The sequence below is a fragment of the Mesoplodon densirostris genome, chromosome X (assembly GCF_025265405.1).
Source record: "Mesoplodon densirostris isolate mMesDen1 chromosome X, mMesDen1 primary haplotype, whole genome shotgun sequence".
Classification (NCBI taxonomy): domain Eukaryota; kingdom Metazoa; phylum Chordata; class Mammalia; order Artiodactyla; family Ziphiidae; genus Mesoplodon; species Mesoplodon densirostris.
The window spans coordinates 69418098-69441808 of record NC_082681.1 but is presented as its reverse complement, the minus strand read 5'-3'; the positions used below and the strand labels follow the sequence as shown (position 1 = coordinate 69441808).

At 37.3% G+C, this 23711-nt stretch overlaps 1 protein-coding gene across 1 annotated transcript; it reads right to left on the bottom strand.

The window, feature by feature from the left end:
- Nucleotides 1-1325: 1325 nt before the first annotated feature.
- Nucleotides 1326-5593, bottom strand: LOC132481623 (zinc finger CCHC domain-containing protein 10-like). The gene is made up of 2 exons (XM_060086470.1): nt 5540-5593; nt 1326-2035 (listed from the first exon to the last, which is right to left on the bottom strand). The coding sequence occupies exons 1-2, from the start codon at nt 5591-5593 to the stop codon at nt 1433-1435; spliced, it is 657 nt and encodes a 218-aa protein (XP_059942453.1). The 3' UTR covers nt 1326-1432.
- Nucleotides 5594-23711: the final 18118 nt, after the last annotated feature.

Sequence of the window (23711 nt, the reverse complement as noted above, 5' to 3'; positions counted from 1 at the left end):
AGGAAAAAAAATGTATAATGACCAGCCTTAAGGAATCCTTTAATAAGATGAAAAAAACAAAAAACAAAACAAAACAAAACAAAAACCCTTAAAACAATGATGCAACATAAAATCTTCTTCTTAAAACTCTTTCTCTTTAGCAATTCCCCAGACCTCCTAAAAATAATCAGAAAATAAATCATCTGGAAGGGAATATTCAAGGGCTTATTAAAAAAAGCTGTTTCTGTCTTGCAAATCTCTACAAAAGGAGAAGTATTATTCTAGAAATATGTCGAGACCCACCTATATTTACCAGTCCCAAGGCCTTACCTATCCCTCACAAAATACTTGTAGGATATTTGAGAAAATTGTTCTGTACCAAGGAAAAAAAATTAATAATACTACCATAACACCTATGATAATAGACAAACATACTACAAAAGTCCTAGGAGAAAAATTATGTTTTAATATGTTCCCCCTAAAGTTATAAAACTTATAATGTCTTTGAAATGTAAACACAGCCCACATTGCCTGAGACTAAACACAGATTATATAAATTAGTAGAACTTGAAACTAAGGAATAAAATTGAAAAGGGAACAAGACCTTTTGAAACACAAACTGCTATAAGAACTCTCTTACCCAAACAGTCTCCTTAAAATTGCTGGTTAAGGGTAAATACAGATTATGAAAATCTTATCCACAAATAAAAAACATAGTTTAGCTATCTGAGTAAACTCAGTTTATTCCAACTGTTACTTATAAACTAGTGGGGTTTGTATTGTACCTGATTCATGACTAAAGTTTCAAAATTAAAACTGTAAACTCTTTTGTTGTGTCTGTCTATATGTTTATATGTGGGCATTTTATTTTATTTTTTTTATTTTTTATCATCCAAAAGGTATAAATTTATTAATAGATTCCTTGAACTTTTCACTTAGGACAAGAATTCAGAACAACTTTCTGAACATAAACATAAAAATAGAGCACATTTATTAACAGTAGGAAAACTCTAAGCTTATAGAGGTATTAAATCTTACATAATAACATACAGCCAAAAGCATTAGAAATTCACTGCCAGACAGATATTCTGATGCATTATCCTGAAAACATGTCTGATACATAGCACTAACATATAACAAAGTATGGCATTTATTTCACAAGGAGAAAAGATAGGTTTCATCACAAAAAGATTTATTAGGTTTCAGCTTTGATTAATTTTAGATATATATTTTAAAGATAAAAAAACAAGATTCACCTCTAAAATAAAAAAGTCTTTATATATATAATCCATTATTAATACTCTTTATGCTCTTACAATGTAAAACATTTAGAAATTTTTGAACTCTAAAAATTTTGATCAGTTAACCTATTTGGTCTTAACACATTCTAAATTCCCTTCTGAGAATCACATTAATGTTTTTAGTCCATCAGTCCAACATGGATGGAACAGTTCTATTTCTTTTTCTTCTTCTTTGGTGGTTCATCCTCAGAGCTACTATTTGTGCTGCTGCTGCTGCTACTGGAAGAGCTGGAATCTGAGTCTGAATTGGAGGAGGAGGAAGAGCTTGTGGAAGAGGCTGAAGATGATGAACTGGAGGAGCTTTCATCAGAGTCACTGTCCTCTGAGGAGGATGAGGTAGAGGTCTCTTCACTCTCTGATAAAGAATCACTGGCTGAACTATCACTGCTATTGCTACTGGAACTGGTTACACTTTTAGACCTTTTTTTCTTGGTCTTTCTTTCTACATTAGTTTCTCCAATGCTTTGCTGTAATAATAATCTGTTTTCTTTTTCTTTTAAAGCTTTCTTTAGTTCTGCTGTTCTTGAAGGCCTATGTAGGTACTTTCTTTTTCCTGTGCATTCATAAGTCCAATGCCCAAATTCCAAGCACTTCTGACATCTTACATGTTGTTTATTTGCTTCACGTCCCGGCCCGAGCCCCTCACGGGCAGGCGACGTGTGAGAAAAACGGCCAACCTCCACCAGGCCACGCTGAGGATCCCACACTGACCCCGCATACTGGCGCCCACTCACTAGCCGGTTGATGCACTTCTCCTATATGTGGGCATTTTAGATATGGTGTTTTTCTACCTCTAGATAATATTGACAAAATTAATTTGTAAAAGAGCTCTACTTAATGGGCTTAAACAGACACTTATATATATATATATATATTTTTTTAAATATAATAAAAACTAACAACAAAGTTTTTAAAAGTTACATGATCTAGGATAACCTTTAGTAAATAAAAGCTAAACTTAAGATTGTTGGTTTAATTTATACAGGTATGTCTTCAGAGTTAGCATTAAATATAATGTAATGCAAAACCAGTTCTAAGAGTGAAGTTCATAGCAATACAATCTCACCTCAAGAAACAAAGAAAATCTCAAATAAAAAATCTAACCTTACACCTAAGGCAACTAGAGAAACAAGAACAAAGAAAACTCAAAGTCAGTAGAAGGAAAGAAATCATAAAGATCAGAGCAGAAATAAATGAAATAAAAATGAAGAAAACAATAGCAAAGATCAGTAAAACTAAAAGTTGGTTCTTTGAGAAGATAAACAAAATTGATAAACATTTAACCAGACTCATCAAGAAAAAAAGGGAATGACAGAAATCAATAAAATTAGAAATTAAAAAGGAGAAATCATAACTGACACCACAGAAATATAAAGGATTATAAGAGACTACTAGAAACAACTATATACCAATGAAATAGACAACCATGAAGAAATGGACAAATTCTTGGAAAGGTACAATTTTCCAAGACTTATCCAGGAAGAATTACATAAAGTAAACAGAACTCTCACAAGAAATGAAATTGAAACTGTAATTTAAAAACTTCCAACAAACAAAAGTACAGGACCAGACAGCTTCACAGTCCAATTCTATCAAACATTTAGAGAAGAGCTAATGACAATCTTTCTCAAACTCTTCCAAAAAAAATGCAGAGAGGGGAACACTCCCAAATTCATTCTACAAGGCCACCATCATCCTGATACCAAAACCAAAGATATCAAAAAAAAAGAAAAGAAAAAGAAAAAGGAAAGAAAATTAAAGACCAATATCACTGATAAACATAGATGCAAATATCTTGAACAAAATACTAGCAAACCAAATCCAACAACACATTAAAAGGATCATACACCATGAACAAGTGGGGTTTATCCCAGGGATGAAAGGAGTCTTTAATATATGCAAATCAATCAATGTGATACACCATATTAACAAATATTAAGGGGCTTCCCTGGTGGTGCAGTGGTTCAGAATCTGCCTGCCAATGCAGGGAACATGGTTCTGAGCCCTGGTCTGGGAGGATCCCTCATGCCATGGAGCAACTAAGCCTGTGAGCCACAACTACTGAGCCTGTACGTCTGGAGCCTGTGCTCCACAATGAGAGACCATGATAGTGAGTGGTCCTCGCACCACATTGAAGATTGGCCCCCACTTCCCACAACTAGAGAAAGCCCTCACACAGAAAGAAAGACCCAACACAGCAAAAATAAATAAATTAATTAATAATCTCCTACCCCCAACAGCTTCTTCAGAAACAAACATCAAAAAACAAATATTAAAGAATAAAAACCACATGATCATCTCAATAGATGGAGAAAAAGCTTTTGACAAAATTTAATGCTGATTTATGATAAAAACTCTCCAGAAAATGGGCATAGAAGGAACCTACCTAAACATAATAAAGGCCATATGTGACTAACTCTCAACAAACATCATTCTCAATGGTTAAAATCTGTAAACATTTCCTTTAAGATCAGGAGCAAGACAAGGATGTCCATTCTCACTACTCCTCTTCAACATAGTTTTGAATGAGCTAGGCACAGCAATCAGAGAAGAAAAAGAAATAAGAGGAATACAAACTGGAGAAGAAGAAATAAAACTGTCCCTGTTTGCAGGTGACATGATGTTATATACAGAAAATCCAAAAGATGTCACCAGAAAACTACTAGAATTAATCAATGATTTTGGTAAGCTTACAGGATACAAAATTAATAAACATAAATCTCTTGCATCCCTATACACTAAGAATGAAAGATCAGAAAGAGAAATTAAGGAAACACTCCCATTTACCATCACAACAAAAAATGATAAAATACCTAGGCATAAACCTACCTAAGGAGGCAAAATGCTTGTAATCAGAAAACTATAAAACACTGATGAAAGAAATCAAAGATGACATAAACAGATGGAGAAATATACCATGTTCTTGGATTGGAACAATCAACACTGTAAAAATGACAGTACTACCCAAAACAATCTACAGATTCCTTGCAATACTTATTAAACTACCAATGGCATTTTTCACAAAATTAGAAAAAATATTTTACAATTTGTATGGAAATACAAAAAACACCAAATAGCAGAAGCAATCTTGAGAAAGAGAAATGGAGCTGGAGGAATCAGGCTCCTTGATGTCACACTATACTACAAAGCGACAGTAATAAAGAGATTATGGTACTGGCACAAAGACAGAAATATAGATCAAAAGCCCAGAGATAAACCCACACACATAAGGTCACCTAATTTATGACAAAGGAAGCAACAACATACAGTGCAGAAAAGACTGCCTCTTCAATAAGTGGTGCTGGGGAAACTGGACAGCTACAAGTAAAAGAATGAAATTAGAACACTATCTAACCCAATAGACAAAAAATATACAAAATGGATTAAAAATGTAAATATGAGAGATTTGAGAAGATGGCCGAAGAGTAAGACATGGAGATCACCTTCTTCCCCAAAGATACATCAGAAATACATCTACATGTGGAACAACCCCTACAGAACACCTACTGAATGCTGGCAGAAGACCTCAGACCTCCCAAAAGGCAAGAAACTCCTCACATACCTGGGTAGGGCAAAAGAAAACAGAAGAAAACAGAGACAAAAGAATAGGGATGGGACCTGCACCAGTGGGAGGGAGCTGTGAAGGAGGAAAGGTTTCCACACAGTAGAAGCCCCTTCGTGGGCAGAGACTGCAGGTCGCAGGGGTGGGGGAAGCTTCAGAGCCATGGAGGAGAGTGCTGCAACAGGGGTGCAGAGGGCAAAGTGGAGAGATTCCCGCACATAGGATCGGTGCTGCACAGCACTCACCAGCCCTAGAGGCCTGTCTGCTCACCCACCGGGATGGGCAGGGGCTGGGAGCTCAGGCTCTGGCTTCGGTCGGATGCAGGGAGAGGACTGTGGTTGGAGGCGTGAACACAGCCTGAAGGGGTTAGTGCACCATGGCTAGCCGGGAGGGAGTCCTGGGAAAATTCTGGAGCTGCTGAAGAGACACGAGACTTTTTCTTTGTTTCCTGGTGTGAGAGCATAGGGAAATAAGAGCACTGCTTTAAGGAGCTCCAGAGACGGGCATGAGCCATGGCTATCACCACAGAGTGCAGATATGGGCATGAGAAGCTAAGGCTGCTGCTGCAGCCACCAATAAGCCTGTGTGCGAGCACAGGTCACTATACCCACCTCCCCCTCTTGGAAACCTATGCAGACCACCACTTCCAGTGACCTGTGATCCAGGGACAACTTCCCCAGGAGAACACACGACCTACCTCAGGTTGGTGCAACATCAGGTTGGCCTCTGCTGCCACAGGTCTGCCCCACATCCGTAACCCTTCTTCCCCCCGGCCTGAGTGAGCCAGAGCCCCTGAATCGGCTGCTCCTTTAACCCTGTCCTGTCTGAACAAAGAACAGTTGCCCTCAGGCGAACTACATGCAGAGGTGGGACCAAATCCAAAGATGAAACCCTGGAGCTGTGTGAACAAAGAACAGAAAGGGTAATTTCTCCCAGCAGCCTCAGAAGCAGTGGATTAAAGCTCCACAATCAACTTGATATACCCTGCACCTGTGGAATATCTGATAGACAACGAATCATCCCAAATAGAGGAAGTGGACTTGGGAGCAATGATATATCTCTGTTTTTCCCTTTTGCTCTTTTTGTGAGTGTGTATGTGTATGCATCTGTGGTTGATTTTGTCTGTATATCTTTGCTTTCACCATTTGTCTGAGGGTTCTGTCTGTCCACCTTTTTTTTTTACTTTTTAAAATTTTTATCTTAATAATTATTATTTATTTTTTAAATAACTTTATTTTATTTTATCATCTTTCTTTCTTTCTAACTACTTTTTCTCCCTTTTATTCAGAGCCGTTTGGAGGACAGGCTCTTGGTGCTCCAGGCAGGCATTAGGTCTGTACCACTGAGGTGGGAGAGTCAACTTCAGGACACTGGTCCACAAGAGACCTCCCAGCTCCATGACATATCAAACAGCGAGAATCTCCCAGAGATCTCCATCTCAACACCAAGACCCAGCTTCACTCAATGACCAGCAAGCTACATTGCCAGACATCCTATGCCAAACAACCAGCAATACAAGAACACTGCCCCATCCATTAGCAGAGAGGCTGCCTAAAATCATAATAAGGCCACAGACACCACGAAAAACACCACTAAATGTGTACCTTCCCACAAGAAATATAAGATCCAGGCACATCCACCAGAGAACAGGCACTAGGCCAATTCATCAGGAAACTTACACCACCAACTGAACCAACTTTAGCCACTGGGGACAGATATCAAAAACAACGGGAACAACAAACTTGCAGCCTGTGAAAAGGAGACCTCAAACACAGAATGATAAGCAAAATAAAAAGACAGAAAAACACACCGCAAATGAAGAAGCAAGGTAAAAATACAGCAGACCAAAGAAATGAAGAGGAAATAGGCAGTCTACCTGAAAAAGAATTCAGATTAATGATAGTAAAGATGATCCAAAATCTTGGCAATAGAATAGAGAAAATGCAAGAAACTTTTAACAAGGACATAGAAGAACTAAAGAGGAAACAATCAATGATGAACAACACAAAAATGAAATTAAAAATACTCTAGAAGGGATCAATAGCAGAATAACTAAGACAGAAGAATGGATAAGTGAAGTGGAAGATAAAATAGTGGAAATACCTACTGCAGGGCAGAATAAAGAAAAAAAATGAAAAGAAATGAGGACAGTATCAGAGACCTCTGGGACAGTATTAAATGCACCAACATTCAAATTATAGGGGACCCAGAAAAAGAGGGGAAAAAGAAAGGGACTGAGAAAATATTTGAAGAGATTTTAGTTGAAAATTTCCCTAATATGGGAAAGGAAATAGTTAATCAAGTCAGGAAAGCACACAGAGTTCCATACAGGATAAATCCAAGGAGAAACATGCCAAGAAACATATTAATCACACTGTCAAAAATTAAATACAAAGAAAACATATTAAAAGCAGCAAGGGAAAAACAACAAATAACACACAAGGGAATCCCCATAAGGTTAACAGCTGATCTTTCAGCAGAAACTCTGCAAGCCAGAAGGGACTGGCAGGACATGTTTAAAGTGATGAAGGAGAGAAACCTACAACCAAGATTACTCTACCCAGGAAGGATATCATTCATATTTGAAGGAGAAATTAAAACCTTTACAGAAAAGCCAAATCTGAGAGAGTACAGCACCACCAAACCAGCTTTACAGCAAATGCTAAAGGATCTTCTCTAGGCAAGAAACACAAGAGAAGGCAAAGACCTACAACAAAGAACTCAAAACAATTAAGAAAATAGGAATAGGAACATACATATCGATAATTACCTTAAATGTAAATAGATTCAATGCTCCCACCTAAAGACACATACTGGGTGAATGGATACAAAAAGCAGACCCATATAGATGATGTCTACAAGGGACCCACTTCAGACCTAGGGACACCTACAGACTGAAAGTAAGGGAATGGAAAAAGATATTCCATGCAAATGGAAACCAAAAGAAAATTGGAGTAACAATTCTCATATCAGACAAAATAGACTTTAAAATAAAGACTATTACAAGAGTCAAAGAAGGACACTACATAATGATCAAGGGATCGGTATAAGAAGAAGATATAACAATTGTAAATATATATGCACCCAACATAGGAGCACCTCTAAACATAAGACAAATACTAACAGCCATAAAAGGGGAAATCAACAGTAACACAATCATAGTAGGGGAGTTTAACACCCCACTTTCACCAATAGACAGATCATTCAAAATGAAAATAAATAAGGAAACACAAGCTTTAAATGGTACATTAAATAAGATGGACTTAACTGATATTTATAGGACATTCCATACAAAAACAACAGAATACAAATTTTTATCAAGTGCTCATGGAACATTCTCCAGGATAGATCATATCTTGGGTCATAAATCTAGCCTTGGTATATTTAAGAAAATTTAAATTGTATCAAGTAACTTTTGCAACCACAATGCTATGAGACTAGATATCAATTACAGGAAAAGATTTGTAAAAAAAAAAAAAAAACACATGGAGGCTAAACAATACACCACTTAATAACAAAATGATCACTGAAGAAATCAAAGGCAAAATAAAAAATATATATACCTAGAAACCAATGACAGTAGAGACATGATGACCCAAAACCTATGGGATGCAGCAAAAGCAGTTCTAAGAGGGAAGTTTATAACAATACAATCCTACTTTAAGAAACAGGAAACATCTCAAATAAAGAACCTAACCTTGCACCTAAAGCTATCAGAGAAAGAAGAACAAAAAATTCCTAAAGTTAGCAGAAGGAAAGAAATAATAAAGGTCAGATCAGAAATAAATGAAAAAGAAATGAAGGAAACAATAGCAAGGGTCAATAAAACCAAAAGCTGGTTCTTTGAGAATATACACAAAATTGATAAACTATTAGCCAGACTCATCAAGAAAATAAGAGAGAAGACTCAAATCAATAAAATTAGAAATGAAAAAGGAGCAGTAACAACTGACACTGCAGAAATACAAAGGATCATGTGAGATTACTACAAGCAACTCTAGGCCAAGAAAATGGACAACCTGGAAGAAACGGACAAATTCTTAGTATTACACAATGTGCTGAGACTGAAACCGGATGAAACAGAAAATATGAATAGACCAAACACGAGCACTGTAATTGAGAATGTTATTAAAAATCTTCCAACAAAGAAAAGCCCAGGACCAGATGGCTTCACAGGCGAATTCTATCAAACATTCAGAGAAGAGCTAACACCTATCCTTCTCAAACTCTTCCAAAATATAGCAGAGGGAGGAACACGTCCAAACTCATTCTATGAGGCCACCATCACCCTGATACCAAAACCAGGCAAAGATGTCACAAAGAAAGAAAATTATAGGCCAATATCACTGATGAACCTAGATGCAAATATCCTCAACAAAATACTAGCCAACAGAATCCAGCAGCACACTGAAAGGATCATACACCATGATCAAGTGGGGTTTATTCCAGGAATGCAAGGATTCTTCAATATACACAAATCAATCAACGTGATACACCATATTAACAAATTGAAGGAGAAAAAACATATGATCATCTCAATAGATGCAGAGAAAGCTTTTGACAAAATTCAACACCCATTTATGATAAAAACCCTGCAGAATGTAGTCCTAGAGGGAACTTTCCTCAACATAATAAAGGCCATATATGACAAACCCACAGCCATCATCACCCTCAATGGTGAAAAACTGAAAGCATTTCCACTAAGATCAGGAATAAGAAAAGGTTGCTCACTCTCACCAGTCTTATTCAATATAATTTTGGAACTTTTAGCCACAACAATCAGAAAAGAAAAAGAAATAAAAAGAATCCAAATCGGAAAAGAAGAAGGATAGATGTCACTGTTTTCAGATGACATAATAATATACATAGAGAATCCTAAAGATGTTACCATAAAATTACTAGAGCTAATCAATGAATTTGGTAAAGTAGTAGGACACAAAATTAATGCACAGAAATCTCTGGCATTCTTATGTACTAATGATGAAAAATTTGAAAGTGAAATTAAGAAAACACTCCCATTTACCATTGCAATAAAAAGAATAAAATATCTAGGAATAAACCTACCTGAGGAGACAAAAGACGTGTATGCAGAAAATTATAAAACACTGATGAAAGAAATTAAAAATGATAAACATAGATTGAGAGATATACCATATTTTTGGATTGGAAGAATGAACATTGTAAAAATGACTCTACTACCCAAAGCAGTCTACATATTCACTGCAATCCTTATCAAATTGCCACAGGTATTTTTCACAGAACTAGAACAAAATATTTCACAAACTGTATGGAAAAACAAAAGACTCCGAATAGCCATAGCAATCTTGAGAATGAAAAATGGAGCTGGAGGAATCAGGATCCCTGTCTTCAGAGTATACTACAAAGGTACAGTAATCAAGACAGTATGGTACTGGCACAAAAACAGAAATATAGATCAATGGAACAGGATAGAAATCCCAGAGATAAACCCGCACATATATGGTCACCTGATTTTTTATTATTAATATTATTATTTTATTTTTATTTATTTATTTTTTTGCGGTACATGGGTCTCTCACTGTTGTGGCCTTTCCCGTTATGGAGCACAGGCTCCAGACACACAGGCTCAGCAGCCATGGCTCATGGGCCTAGCCGCTCTGCAGCATGTGGGATATTCCCAGACTAGGGCATGAACCCGTGTCCCCTGCATCGGCAGGCAGACCTTCAACCACTGTGCCACCAGGGAAACCCCACCCTATTTTTGATAAAGGAGGCAGGAATATACAGTGGAGAAAAGACAGCCTCTTCAATAAGTGTTCCTGGGAAAACTGGACAGGTACATGTAAAAGTATGAAATTAGATCACTCCCTAACACCATACACAAAAATAAGCTCAAAATGGATTAAAGATCTAAATGTAAGGCCAGAAACTATCAAACTCTTAGAGGAAAACATAGGCAGAATATTCTATGACATAAATCACAGCAAGATCCTTTTTGACCCACATACTAGAGAAATGGAAATAAAAGCAAATATAAACAAATGGGACCTAATGAAACTTAAAATGTTTTGCACAGCAAAGTAAACCATAAGCAAGACCAAAAGACCACCCTCACAATGGGAGAATATATTTGCAAATGAAGCAACTGATAAACTATTAATATCCAAAATTTACAAGCAACTCATGCAGCTCACTAAAAAAAAAAAAAAAAAACCCAACCTAAAAATGGGCAGAGGACCTAAATAGACATTTCTCCAAAGAAGATATACAGACTGCCAACAAACACATGAAAGAATGCTGAACGCTATTAACCATTAGAGAACTGCAAATCAAAACTACAATGAGATATCATCTCACACCCGTCAGAATGGCCATCATCAAAAATCTAGAAAAAAATAAATGCTTCAATGGGTGTGGAGAAAAGGGAACTCTCTTGCACTGTTGGTGGGAATGTAAATTGATACAGCCACCATGGAGAACAGTATGAAGGTTCCTTAAAAAACTACAAATTGAACTACCATACTACCCAGCAAACCCAATACTGGGCATATACCTGGAAAAACCATAATTCAAAAAGAGTCATGTACCAATATGTTCATTGCACCTCTATTTACAATAGCCAGGACATTGAAGCAAACTAAGTGTCCATCAACAGATGAATGGATAAATAAGATGCACATATATACAATGGACTATTACTCAGCCCTCAAATGAAACAAAATTGAGATTTTTGTAGTGAGGTGGATGTACCTCGATTTTGTCATACAGAGTGAAGTAAGCCAGAAATAGAAAAACAAATACTGTACGCTAACACATATATATGGAATCTAAGAAAAAAAATGTCATGAAGAACCTATTGGTAAGAGAGGAATAAAGACACAGACCTATTAGAGCATGGACTTGAGGTTATGGGGTGGGGGAAGGAGTACACTGTGACAAAGTGAGAGAGTGGCATGGATATATATATACACTACCATACTTAAAATAGCTAGTGGGATGCAGCCGCATAGCACAGGGAGATCAGCTCGGTGCTTTGTGACCACCTAGAGGGGTGGGATAGGGAGGGTGGGAGGGAGGGAGATGCAAGAGGGAAGAGATATGGGAAGATATGTATATGTATAACTGATTCACTTTGTTATAATGCAGGAACTAACACACCATTGTAAAGCAATTATACTCCAATAAAGATGTTTAGAATAAATAAATAAATAAATAAATAAATAGAAACTAAATATAAGACCAGACACTATAAACCTCTTAGAGGCAAATAGAAGGAAAACACTCTTTGATATACACCACAGCAAGATCATTTTTGACCCACCTTCTATAGTAATGAAAATAAAGACAGAAATGAACAAATGGGACCTAACTGAACTTAAAATCTTTTGCACAACAAAGGAAACCATAAACAAGACCAAAAACAGCCCTCAGAATGGGAGAAAATATTTGCAAATGAAGCTGCAGGGAAAGGATTAATCTCCAAAATATACAAATAGCCCATGAAGGTCAATATTAAAAGAAAAATTCCATCCAATTAAAAAATGGGCCAAAGACCGAAATAGACATTTCACCAAAGAAAACATACAGATCATCAAGAGGCACATGAAAAAATGCTCAACATCACTAATTATTATAGAAATGTAAGTCAAAATTACCATGAGGTATTACGTCACACCAGTCAGAATGGTCATCATCAAAAAATCTACAAACAGGGCTTCCCTGGTGGCGCAGTGGTTGAGAGTCCGCCTGCCGATGCAGGGGACACGGGTTCGTGCCCCGATCCCGGAAGATCCCACATGCCGCGGAGCGGCTGGGCCCGCGAGCCATGGCCGCGGAGCCTGTGTGTCCGGAGCCTGTGCTCCGCAACGGGAGAGGCCGCAGCAGTGAGAGGCCTGCGTACAGAAAAAAAAAAAAAAATCTACAAACAGTAAATGCTGGAGGAAGTATGGAGAAAAGGGAGACCTTTTGCACTGTTGGTGAGAATATAAATTGATACAGCCACTATGGAGAACAGCATGGAGATTCCTTAAGAAACCAAAAATAGAGCTACCATATGACCCAGAAATCCCACTACTGGGTATATACACTGAGAAAACCTTAATTAAAAAAGATACATGTACTGCAGTGTTCATTGCCACTCTATTTGCAATAGCCAGGCCATGGAAAAAACCTAAATGTCCAATGACAGATGAATGAATAAAGAATATGTGGTACATATTATATATACAATGGACTATTACTCGGCCATAAAAAGAAGTGAAATTGGGTCATTTGTAGAAGTGTGGATGGATCTAGAGTCTGTCATACTTTGTGAAGTGGACCAGAGAGACAAAAACAAATATCATAGATAAATGCATATTTGTGGAATCTAGGAAAATAGTACAGATGTACCTATTTACAGGGCAAGAATAGAGACATAGACGTAGAGGATGGACATGTGAACACATGGGGTGAAGGGGAGGGTGGGATAAGTTGAGAGACTAGGTTTGGCATAAATAGACTACCATGTGTAAAATAGATAGCTAATGCGAACTTGCTGTATAGCACAATGAGCTCACCTCAGTGCTCTGTGATGACCTAGATGTGTGGGATGGGGGTGGGGGGGAGAGATGTCTAAGAGAGAGGGGATATAAGTATCCATATAGCTGATTCACTTCATTGTAGAACAGAAACTTACACAAAATTTTAAAGCAATTATACTCCAATAAAATATAAAAAATAAATAATAATAATAATAAATAAAATATTAATTAATTAATTAATTAATTTTTCAAAATACCAATAAATAACTTGTTCAACCTGGTTTTACTAATCAAGTGGGCTTATATTGTCTCTGTTGCAAAGTATTCAGAAAAACAAACAAATAAATTTAAGATAATGACTGTTTTAAGGTCTAATGACATTTTCATGAGTGATCTAAGAATTATTTTAAAGAACAATGAAATAAATATATTTCAGTAAGAGTTTTTTTAGATAAACTTTTTAACAATAATTGTTTTATGATATGTCTACTTAGTGTCTTAAGTCCCTTTGGTAACTTACATCCTTAGAGTTTTGCTAAGTTCAATTAAATGATGGGAAATTGTTGAATGTCAAGATCATTTCAGAATAAGATGAAATAATGAAATATTAACTCTTAAACAGGTTTTAGTTTACCTACATTTTAAAATATTTATTTATTTATTTATTTATTTTTGGCTGTGTTGGGTCTTTATTTCTGTGCGAGGGCTTTCTCTAGTTGTGGCAAGCAGGGATCACTCCTCATAGCGGTGCATGGGCCTCTCACTATCGCGGCCCCTCTTGTTGCAGAGCACAGGCTCCAGACATGCAGGCTCAGTAGTTTTGGCTCACGGGCCCAGTTGCTCTGCGGCATGTGTGATCCTCACAGACCAGGGCTCGAACCCATGTCCCCTGCACTGGCAGGCAGACTCTCAACCACCGCTCCATCATGGAAACCCAGTTTTCCTACTTTTGACCTCTTATTACAGAGAAACTAAGTATTCTGGGTCTATTAGTAAATATATTGTGTGCTTTATTAAAAGTTTATACTATGGAGTAGCATATATTTCTAGAAATTATTCAATGCATCTATAAGTATTCCAAACCACAAAATGTTAAGACAGTTCACAATTGTTTCCTTCTTTAATTTTACTATAAATAAGATTTCAAAGGATTAAAAATTCTAATTAATATTTTTGATTAAAGCTACCAGATATAATAATAGAAATATGATATTTTGGGGGGTAAGAAAAGTTATTAGGCATGAAGTTGTTTTTGTTAAGAGAAAAATAAAGTGATTTTGTCCGAAAGCTGGTTATTTCTAAATGGGAAAGTAAACAACGGACAATCTAAAATGAGCATAAAAAGTTGTAAAAGTTTTGTAAAAAAGGAATCTTTTGAAATGAATTGTATGTGTGGTCAGGACTGGATAAGATTGGAATAAGTTCAATTAGGTAAATGAGATTTATTATCAAAAGGAAACTAATGTAAAATTGGAATTTGATTTTCTCACTGTTAAAGAGACAACCTTTTTTCTCTATTGGTATGTTCTTGATAATAAGAGATTAAGAAAGTTTTTCTTTACCTTTAATTAAACTTCTTAGGAAAAAGCAAAAATTACATGACTTGTCAAAATATCGTTTATGTTCTATGTTGTCTTTATCAAGTTTTTGATTACTTAAGTAAACCTTAGTTCTCACAGTATTAAAAGAGCTAAGTTTTTTCTCAGAACTATATAACTTTCATATTTGCTTATGAATTTTTTTTGGTTAAATGAATATCTAAGCATTGTTTCACAGTGATCTATTTGACTAAGTGTTTTAAAACCTTTTTGATGTTTTAGGAAAAAAAATCCCAAAATAAAATACTAAATAAAGTCTTTTAGACTTAAAGCTAACTGTGATATATGGCAGTGGTCCCCCACTTTTTTGGCACCGGGGACTGGTTTCTTGGAAGAAAACTTTTCAATGGACGTGGGAAGGGGAGGATGGTTCAGGCAGTACTGTGAGCAAAAATGAGCAATAACGAGTGGCAGAAGAAGCCTCACTCACTTGCCCACCACTCACTTCCTGTTGTGTGGACTGATTCCTAACAGGCCGCAGACTGTTACTGGTTTGTTGTCTGAGGTCTGGGGACCCCTGATATATAGGATATTTCAGACAGCCCTGAAATATCACAAATATATGTTTTCTCTCCTTATAAAAAGAGATATATTAAACTACTTACACATACATGATACATTAAGTTACATGGAAAGCATTAAATAAGATGTATCTTTAAGCCTTCTTTCCATTGTGTCTGTATAGGTATGTACTATAAATGCTCCAGAAATTGTGTGAAATTCCTGGAAGTCTTATATGTCCTGACAGAAAGTGTTATCTATCATCAAAACTGAGGTTTGGGCTTCCCTGGTGGTGCAGTGGTTGAGAGTCCGCCTGCCAATGCAGGGGACATGGGTTCATGCCCCGGTCCAGGAAGATCCCACATGCTGCAGAGTGGCTGGGCCCATGAGCCATGGCTGCTGAGCCTGCGCATCTGGAGCCTGTCCTCCACAATGGGAGAGGCCACAACAGTGTGAGGCCAGTGTACTGCAAAAAGAAACACAAACAAACAAACAAAAACAAAACAAAACAAAACAAAAAGTGAGGCTCACTCTAAAAGGATTGAACCAGAGTATCAGGAAATGCAATAAGTGACTTTCATACCAAGGCATAAGCAACAAAATAATCTGTAAAGATTGTGACACATGTGAATGAAGTCCATTTGACTTTTGCAAAAATTTGACCACTAATTGCCATACTTTTGCCATGCTGAAGTCTCTGTAAGATGGAAACACTCTTCTGAATTAGAAAGTTTAAGATAGGAGTTTCCAAGATGTCAGAGTAGGAAGAGGGTGTGAAGTTCATTTTTCCCCACAAATGCATTAAGAATACATCTGCAAATGGAACTACTCTCACAGAGCACCTGCTGAAAACTAGCAGAAGACCTTGGACAGCTAAAAGGACAAGAAAGATTCCCAAATAACCAGGTAGGATGAAAGAAAAAATAAGGGAAGAGAAAGAGGAGTGGAAGCAGCATGGAAACTGCATCTTTGCCAGGGAGCTAAAGGCGAGGAGTTCTCTCAGCTAGAGAAATTCCCTCACTGATGGGAGACCAGCTGGAACAGAAGGGGAGCCTCAGGGGCTCAGAGGAGAGCTCAGCAACCAGTCTGTAGCAGGCAGGACAGAGTGAGACCTATACAGATGGTCCGTGCCACAGCCCTGCATGCCCCAGCCTGAAACAGGATTCTGCTGTTGCCACTGGGGCTGGGTGTTGGAACGTGGGGTTTGGAGAGGAGATTTGGTGAGAGGACCACTGTTTGCTGTGAGGAGACAGCCTGAGGGCACAGGAATGAGGAGCTGCACAACCAGGAATGCTCATGGAGGAAGCATTCACAGAAGCAAAACACTGTTGTTGAGTCACTTGCAAAGGTTAGGGCCACCATTGCAGCCCCTCTTCTCATATGCATGCTTCAGCCTCCATGGGCACTAGGGAGGGTCCTTGCTGTAGCTGGCTGGTGCACCCCTGCCATCACCTCCTCCACCCTCCCTTCCCACCCTCGGTGACAGATCCAACCTAATTGCCACCTGACATGTTCATACATCAGGTGACACCCTCCTGCCTGGGTGGCTTGCTGGCCTCGATTGCCTCCTCGGCTCCTTCCTGCCTTATGGGCTCATGTGGAGCAGACTCCAGTGGGAGGATCACAAGCAGAGGTGGGGCTGAAACAATAGCTGAGCCCCAAGGGCTGTGTGATTAAGAAAAAAGAGCTGAAATATCTCCTTGTGCATTGCAAACCATCAAGTTACACCTCCGCTGATGGCTTCCTAAATTAAGCATCTGTGAAAAATCCAAAAGGACAAGAAGTGCTCCAGCAGCTGGGATGGGTCTGGCTTTAGCAGCTGTGGGCTTTATGGGCATGTACACATGGGAGTTGGACCAAGCCAGAGGATGACCTGCCTCCATAGCTCCTACAGTGGGTCCAGGTGCAAGACTACTGAAGTCCTGGGACCTCATCTCAGTGAATCTGCACCAGTGGCCTGGTGAAAAGAATGCCTGGCAGTCACCAGGGTCAACTTCCAGCAATTCCCACAGTTAATGTGGGACTGAGAGAAGTGTCAAAAACAGTGTATTTTCTGAGCCCACACAATGGACGAAAGGGGACACAACAGAGCACATTTATAGGTGAACAACACCAGAGGAGGAATACTCAGTTGTTTCTCTCCCAGTGGGAGTGCTCCAATCCTGCCTAACTTGCACCACCGATCAGAAATACAGTTAAGAAACAAATCTGGGGGTCTGTACTCCAAAAACTAGGGAGCAGACACTGCCCTTGACAAGGCAGTGACAACCACGGAGCAAAGGGAAAGTCTTGCTCAACATCCAGGGCAGGCTCTGGTCACCACAACACCAATCAAAACCCCAATCAAGGGGACATTGGCACAATCCTCAGGACCAACCTCACCTACCAGGAGACAGACGCCAGGAGTCACAGAAACTATGATCCTGCAGGCTGTGGAAAGGATACCTCAAACACAGTAATTCTGGAAATATGAAAAGACAAAGAAAGGTGTTGCAGATGAAGGAGCAAGATAAAAACCTACAAGAACATCTAAATGAAGAAGAGATAGGCAACCTACCTGAAAAAGAATTCAGAATAATGATAGGAAAGATGATTCAAGATCTTGGAAAAAGAATGGAGGCACAGATCAAAAGATACAAGAAATATTTAACAAAGACTTAGAAGAACTAAAGAACAAACAGAGATGAACAATAAAATAACTGAAATGAAAAATACACTAGAAGGAATCAATGACAGGATAACTGAGGCAGAAGAATGGATAAGTGACATGGAAGACAGAACAGTGGAAATCTCTACTGCAGAACAAAATAAAATAAAAACAATGAAAACAAATGAGGACAGTCTCAGAGACTTCTGGGACAACATTAAAAGAAACAGCATTCAAATTATAGAGCTCCCAGAAGAAGAAAAAAGAGAGGGTCTGAGAAAATATTTGAAGAATGTATAGACAAAAACTTCTCTAACATGGGAAAGAAAATTGTGACCCAATTCCAGGAAGCACAGAGAGTCCCATACAGGATGAAGCCAAGGAGGAACATGTCAAGACACATATTAATCAAACGGACAAAAATTAAAGGTAAAGAAAAAAATATTAAAAACAACAAGGGAAAAGCAACAAATAACATACAATGGAATCCCCATAAAGTTATCACCTGATATTTCAGCATAAACTCTGCAGGTCAGAAGGGAGTGACAGGCTTCCCTGGTGGCTCAGGGGTTGGTAATCCACCTGCCAATGCAGGGGACATGGGTTCGAGCCCAGGTCGAGGAATGTCCTACATGCTGTGGAGCAACTAAGCCCATGCACCACAACTACTAAAGGCCGTGTGCCACAACTACTGAAGGCCACGTGCCTAGAGTCCGTGCTCTGCAACAAGAGATGCCACCACAATGAGAAGCCCTTACACCACAAGGAAGACCCAACACAGCCAAAAAAATTAATAAATTAAATAAATAAATTTAAGAAAAGTAGAAGGGGGTGGCATGATATATTGAAAGTGATGAAAGGGAAAATCCTACAACCAAGAATACTCTAACCAGCAAGGCCTCATTCAGACTTGATGGAGAAATCAAAAGATTTATATACAAGCAAAAGCTAAGAGAATTCAGCATCACCAAACCAGCTTTACAACAAATGCTAAAGGAACTTCTCTAGGCAAGAAACACAAGAGAGGAGAACAAAGGGGGAAGGAAAGAAAAAAGACCTACAAAAACAAACCCAAAACAATTAAGAAAATGGCAATAGGAACATACATATCAATAATTACCATAAATGTAAATGGATTAAAGGCTCCAGCCAAAAGACATAGACTGACTGAATGGATACAAAAACAAGACACATATATATGTTGTCTACAAGAGACCCACTCAGACCTAGGGACACATACAGACAGAAAGTGAGAGGATAGAAAAAGATATTCCATGCAAATAGAAATCAAAAGAATGTTGGAGTAACAATACTCATATCAGATGAAATAGATATTAAAATAAAGACAGTTACAAGAGACAAGGAAGGACACTACATAATGATCAAGGGATCAATCAAATAAGATACAACAATTATAAATATATATGCACCCAACATAGGCATACCTCAATATATAAGGAAAATGCTAACAACCATAAAAGGGGAAATCAACAGTAACACAATAAGAGTGGACTTTAACACCTCATTTTCCTTAATGGATAGATCATCCAGACTGAAAATTAATAAGGAAATGTAAGTGTTAAATAACACATTAGACTAGATAGACTTAAATGATATCTACAGGACATTCCATCCAAAAGCAGCAGAATACACTCTCTCCTAGTATGCATGGAAAACTACTTGAGTCAAAAATCAACCCTCACTAAATTTTAGAAAATTGAAATGATATCATCTTTTCCAACAACAGTGCTATGAGTTTAGATCTCAATTACAGGAAAATGCTATAACAAACACAAAAACGTGGAGGATATCAATATATTACTAAATAACCAATGGATCACTGAAGAAATAAAAGGGACATCAAAAAATACCTAGAACAGATGCCAACAAAACACACTGTCCCAAAACCTATGGGATGCAGCAAAAGCAGTTCTATGTGGGAGGTTTAAAGCAATACAATCCCAACTTAAGAAACAAGAAAAATCTCAAATAAACAATGTAACTTTACACCTAAAGCAACTAGAGAAAGAAGAACAAACAAAACCCGATAATAGTAGAGGAAAGAAGTCATAAAGCCCAGAGCAGATATAAATGAAATAGAAAGGAAGGAAACAATAGTAAAGATTAATGAAATTAAAAGCTAGCTATTTGAGAAGATAAATAAATTGATATAGCTTTAATCAGACTCATCAAGAAAAAAGGGAAGGGACTCAAATCAACAAAATTAGAAATGAACAGTTACAATGGACACCACAGAAATACAAAGGATCATAAGAGAATACTACAAGCAACTATATGGCAATAAAATGCCTTCCAAGACTGAACCAGGAAGAAATAGAAAATGTGAACAGACCAATCACAAAAAAGGAAACAGAAAGTGATTAAAAATCTTTCACCAGAAAAAAACTCCACAGGCAGATGGGTTCACAGGAAAACTCTACCAAACATTTAGAGAAGATTTAAGCCCTACACTTCTGAAATTCTTCCAAAAAATTACAGAGGAAGGAACACTCCCAATATCATCCTATGAGGTCACTATCACCCTGATAACAACACCAGAAGAAGATATAACAAAAAAAAGAAGGATATTACAGGACAATCTTATTGATGAACATCAACTCAAAAATACTAGCAAACCAAAGCCAACAACATATTAAAAATACCATACACCATGGTCAAGTGGGATTTATTCCAGGGATACAGGGATTCTTCAATATCCACAAATAAATCAGTGTGATACACCACATCAACAAATTGAAGAAAAAATTAAAAAAACATATGATCATCTCAATAGATATAGAACAAGCTTTTGAAAAAATTCAGCACCCATTTATGATAAAAACTCTCCAGAAAGTGGCAGAGAGGTAACCTACCTGAACATAATAAAGGACATATGCAACAAACTCACAGCAAACATTGTTCTCAATGTTGAAAAATTGAAAGCATTTCCTCTAAGATCAGGAACAAAAGGAGCATGTCCACTAATATTCAACATAGTTTTGGAAGTCTTTGCCATGGCAATCAGAGAAGGAAAAGAAATAAAAGGAATCCAAATTGGCAAAGAATAAGTAAAACTGTCACTGTTTGCAAATGGCATGATGTATACATAGAAAGTCCTAAAGATGCCACCAGAAAACAACTAGAACTAATCAATGACTTTGGTAAGGTTGCAGGATACAAAAGTAATACACAGAAATCACTTACATTCCTATACACTAAAAACAAAATATCAGAAAGCAAAATTAAGGAAATAATCCCACTTATCATTGCATCAGAAAAAATAAAATACCTAGGAATAAACCTATCTAAGGAGGGACAAGACCTGTGCTCTGAGAAATATAGATACTGATGAAAGAAATCAAAGATGACACAAATAGATGGAGAAATGTACCATGTTCTTGGATTGGAAGAATCAATACTGTGAAAATGACTATACAACCCAAAGCAATCTACAGATTTGATGCAACTCTTATCAAATAACTAATGGTATTTTTCATAAAATTAGGGGAAAAAATTCTACAATTTGTGTGGAAACACAGAAGACCACAAATAGCCAAAGCAATAATGAAAAAGAAAAACGGCCATCAGGTTCCCTGACTTCAGATTATATGACAAAAGTACAGTGATCAAAACAGTATGGTACTGGCACTAAAACAGAAATATAGATCAATGGATAAGGATGGAATGCCCAGAGATAAACCCACAAACCCATGGCCACCTAATCTATGACAAAGGAGGCAAGAATATACAATGGAGAAAATATAGTTTCTTCAATAAGTGGTGCTAGGAAAATAGGACAGTTAAATGTAAAAGAATGAAATTAGAACACTTCCTAAACTTATACACAAAAAATAAATTCAAAATTGATTAAATACCTGAATGTAAGCCTGGATACTATGAAACACTTAGAGGAAAACATAGGCAGAACACTCTTTGATGTAAATTGCAACAAGATCTTTTTTGATACACCTCCAAAAATAATGAAAATACAAACAAAAATTAAGAAATGGGAACTAATTAAACAAAAGTTTCTTTTCATAGCAAGGGAAACCATAAGCAAAAAAGAAAAGACAACCCTCAGAATGGGAGAAAATATTTGAAAACAAAGCAACTGTCAAGGGATTAATTTCCAAAATATAAAATAGCTCATGCAGCGCAATGTCAAAAAAAAAAAATCAGTACAATGAAAAAAATGTGTGGAAGATCTAAATAGACATTTCTCCAAAGAAAATATACAGATGGCTAAAAAGCACATGCAACGATGCTTAACATTACTAATTATCAGAGAAATGCAAATCAAAACTTCAGTGAGGTATGACCTCACACGGGTCAGAATGGTCATCATCAGAAAGTCTACTAATAACACATGCTGCAAAGGGAGTGTAGAAAAGGGAACCCTCGTACGCTTTTTATGGGAATGTAAATTGGTACAGCCACTATGGAGAACAGTAAGGAGGTTCCTTACAAAAGTAAAAATAGAGCTACCTTATGATCCAGCAATCCTATTCCTGGGCATATAGTCAGCAGAAACCATAATTCAAAAAGATACATGCACTCCAATGTTCACTGCAGCACTATTCACAATAACCAGGACAGGGAAGCAACCTAAATGTCCATCAACAGAGTAATGGATACAGAAGACGTGGTACATATAGACAATGGAATATTGCTCAGCCATAAAAAAGAATGAAATAATGCCATTTGGAGCAACATGGATGGACTTAGAGATTGTCATACTTAGTGAATTATGTCGACAGAGAAAGACATATCATATGATATCACTGCTATGCAGAATCTAAAAAAGGGTACAAATAAACTTATATACAAAACAGAAATTGAGTTGCAGATGTAGAAAACAAACTTATGGTTACCAGGGCATTGGGGTGTAGGGATAAATTGGAAGATTGGGATTGACATATACACACTACCATAAATAAAATAGTTAACTAATAAGGACCTAATGTATAGCACAGGGAACTCTATTCAATACTCTGTAATGACATACATGGGAAAATAATCTAAAAAAGAGTGGATATATGTATATGTACAACTGATCCACTTTGCTGTAGACCTGAAACTAACATAACATTGTAAATCTACTGTACTCCAATAAATATTTAAACAAAAATAATTAAGATGTGTAAACAATAACTATAAATTAAACAAACAGTAGTGCCTACGGGAAAATCAAGACCATTCTTTGGTTCTTTCTGGCTTCCTGACAAATGCTATTTTTAATTATTTTGCATCCCTCCACCCACCATAGTGCATTTAAAATGACTCAAGTTGTAAATAGACATAATTTGAAGATTTCTATACAATTATGAAAACATTCTACCAGCAATATCCAACCTGTAAGGTTCATAACCCTGGAAAATAACTCTTTGGTCCCCAGAGGCCTCAGATCTTCTCTTACTGTACTATTTAACACCTGCAACTAGACTTCATTCAACTGCCGCTTAGTGGGGGTTATCAAAATGTTCTTGTTATTGTATGTATGTTGTCTAAATGGGTTGAAGCCTTCCCTTGCTGCAAGGCTCATGCCCTCACAGGGCCAAAAACTATTAGAAAACGTGTTTCCTACTGGGGGTGTACTTCTACAATGTCCAGTAAGCAAGGCAC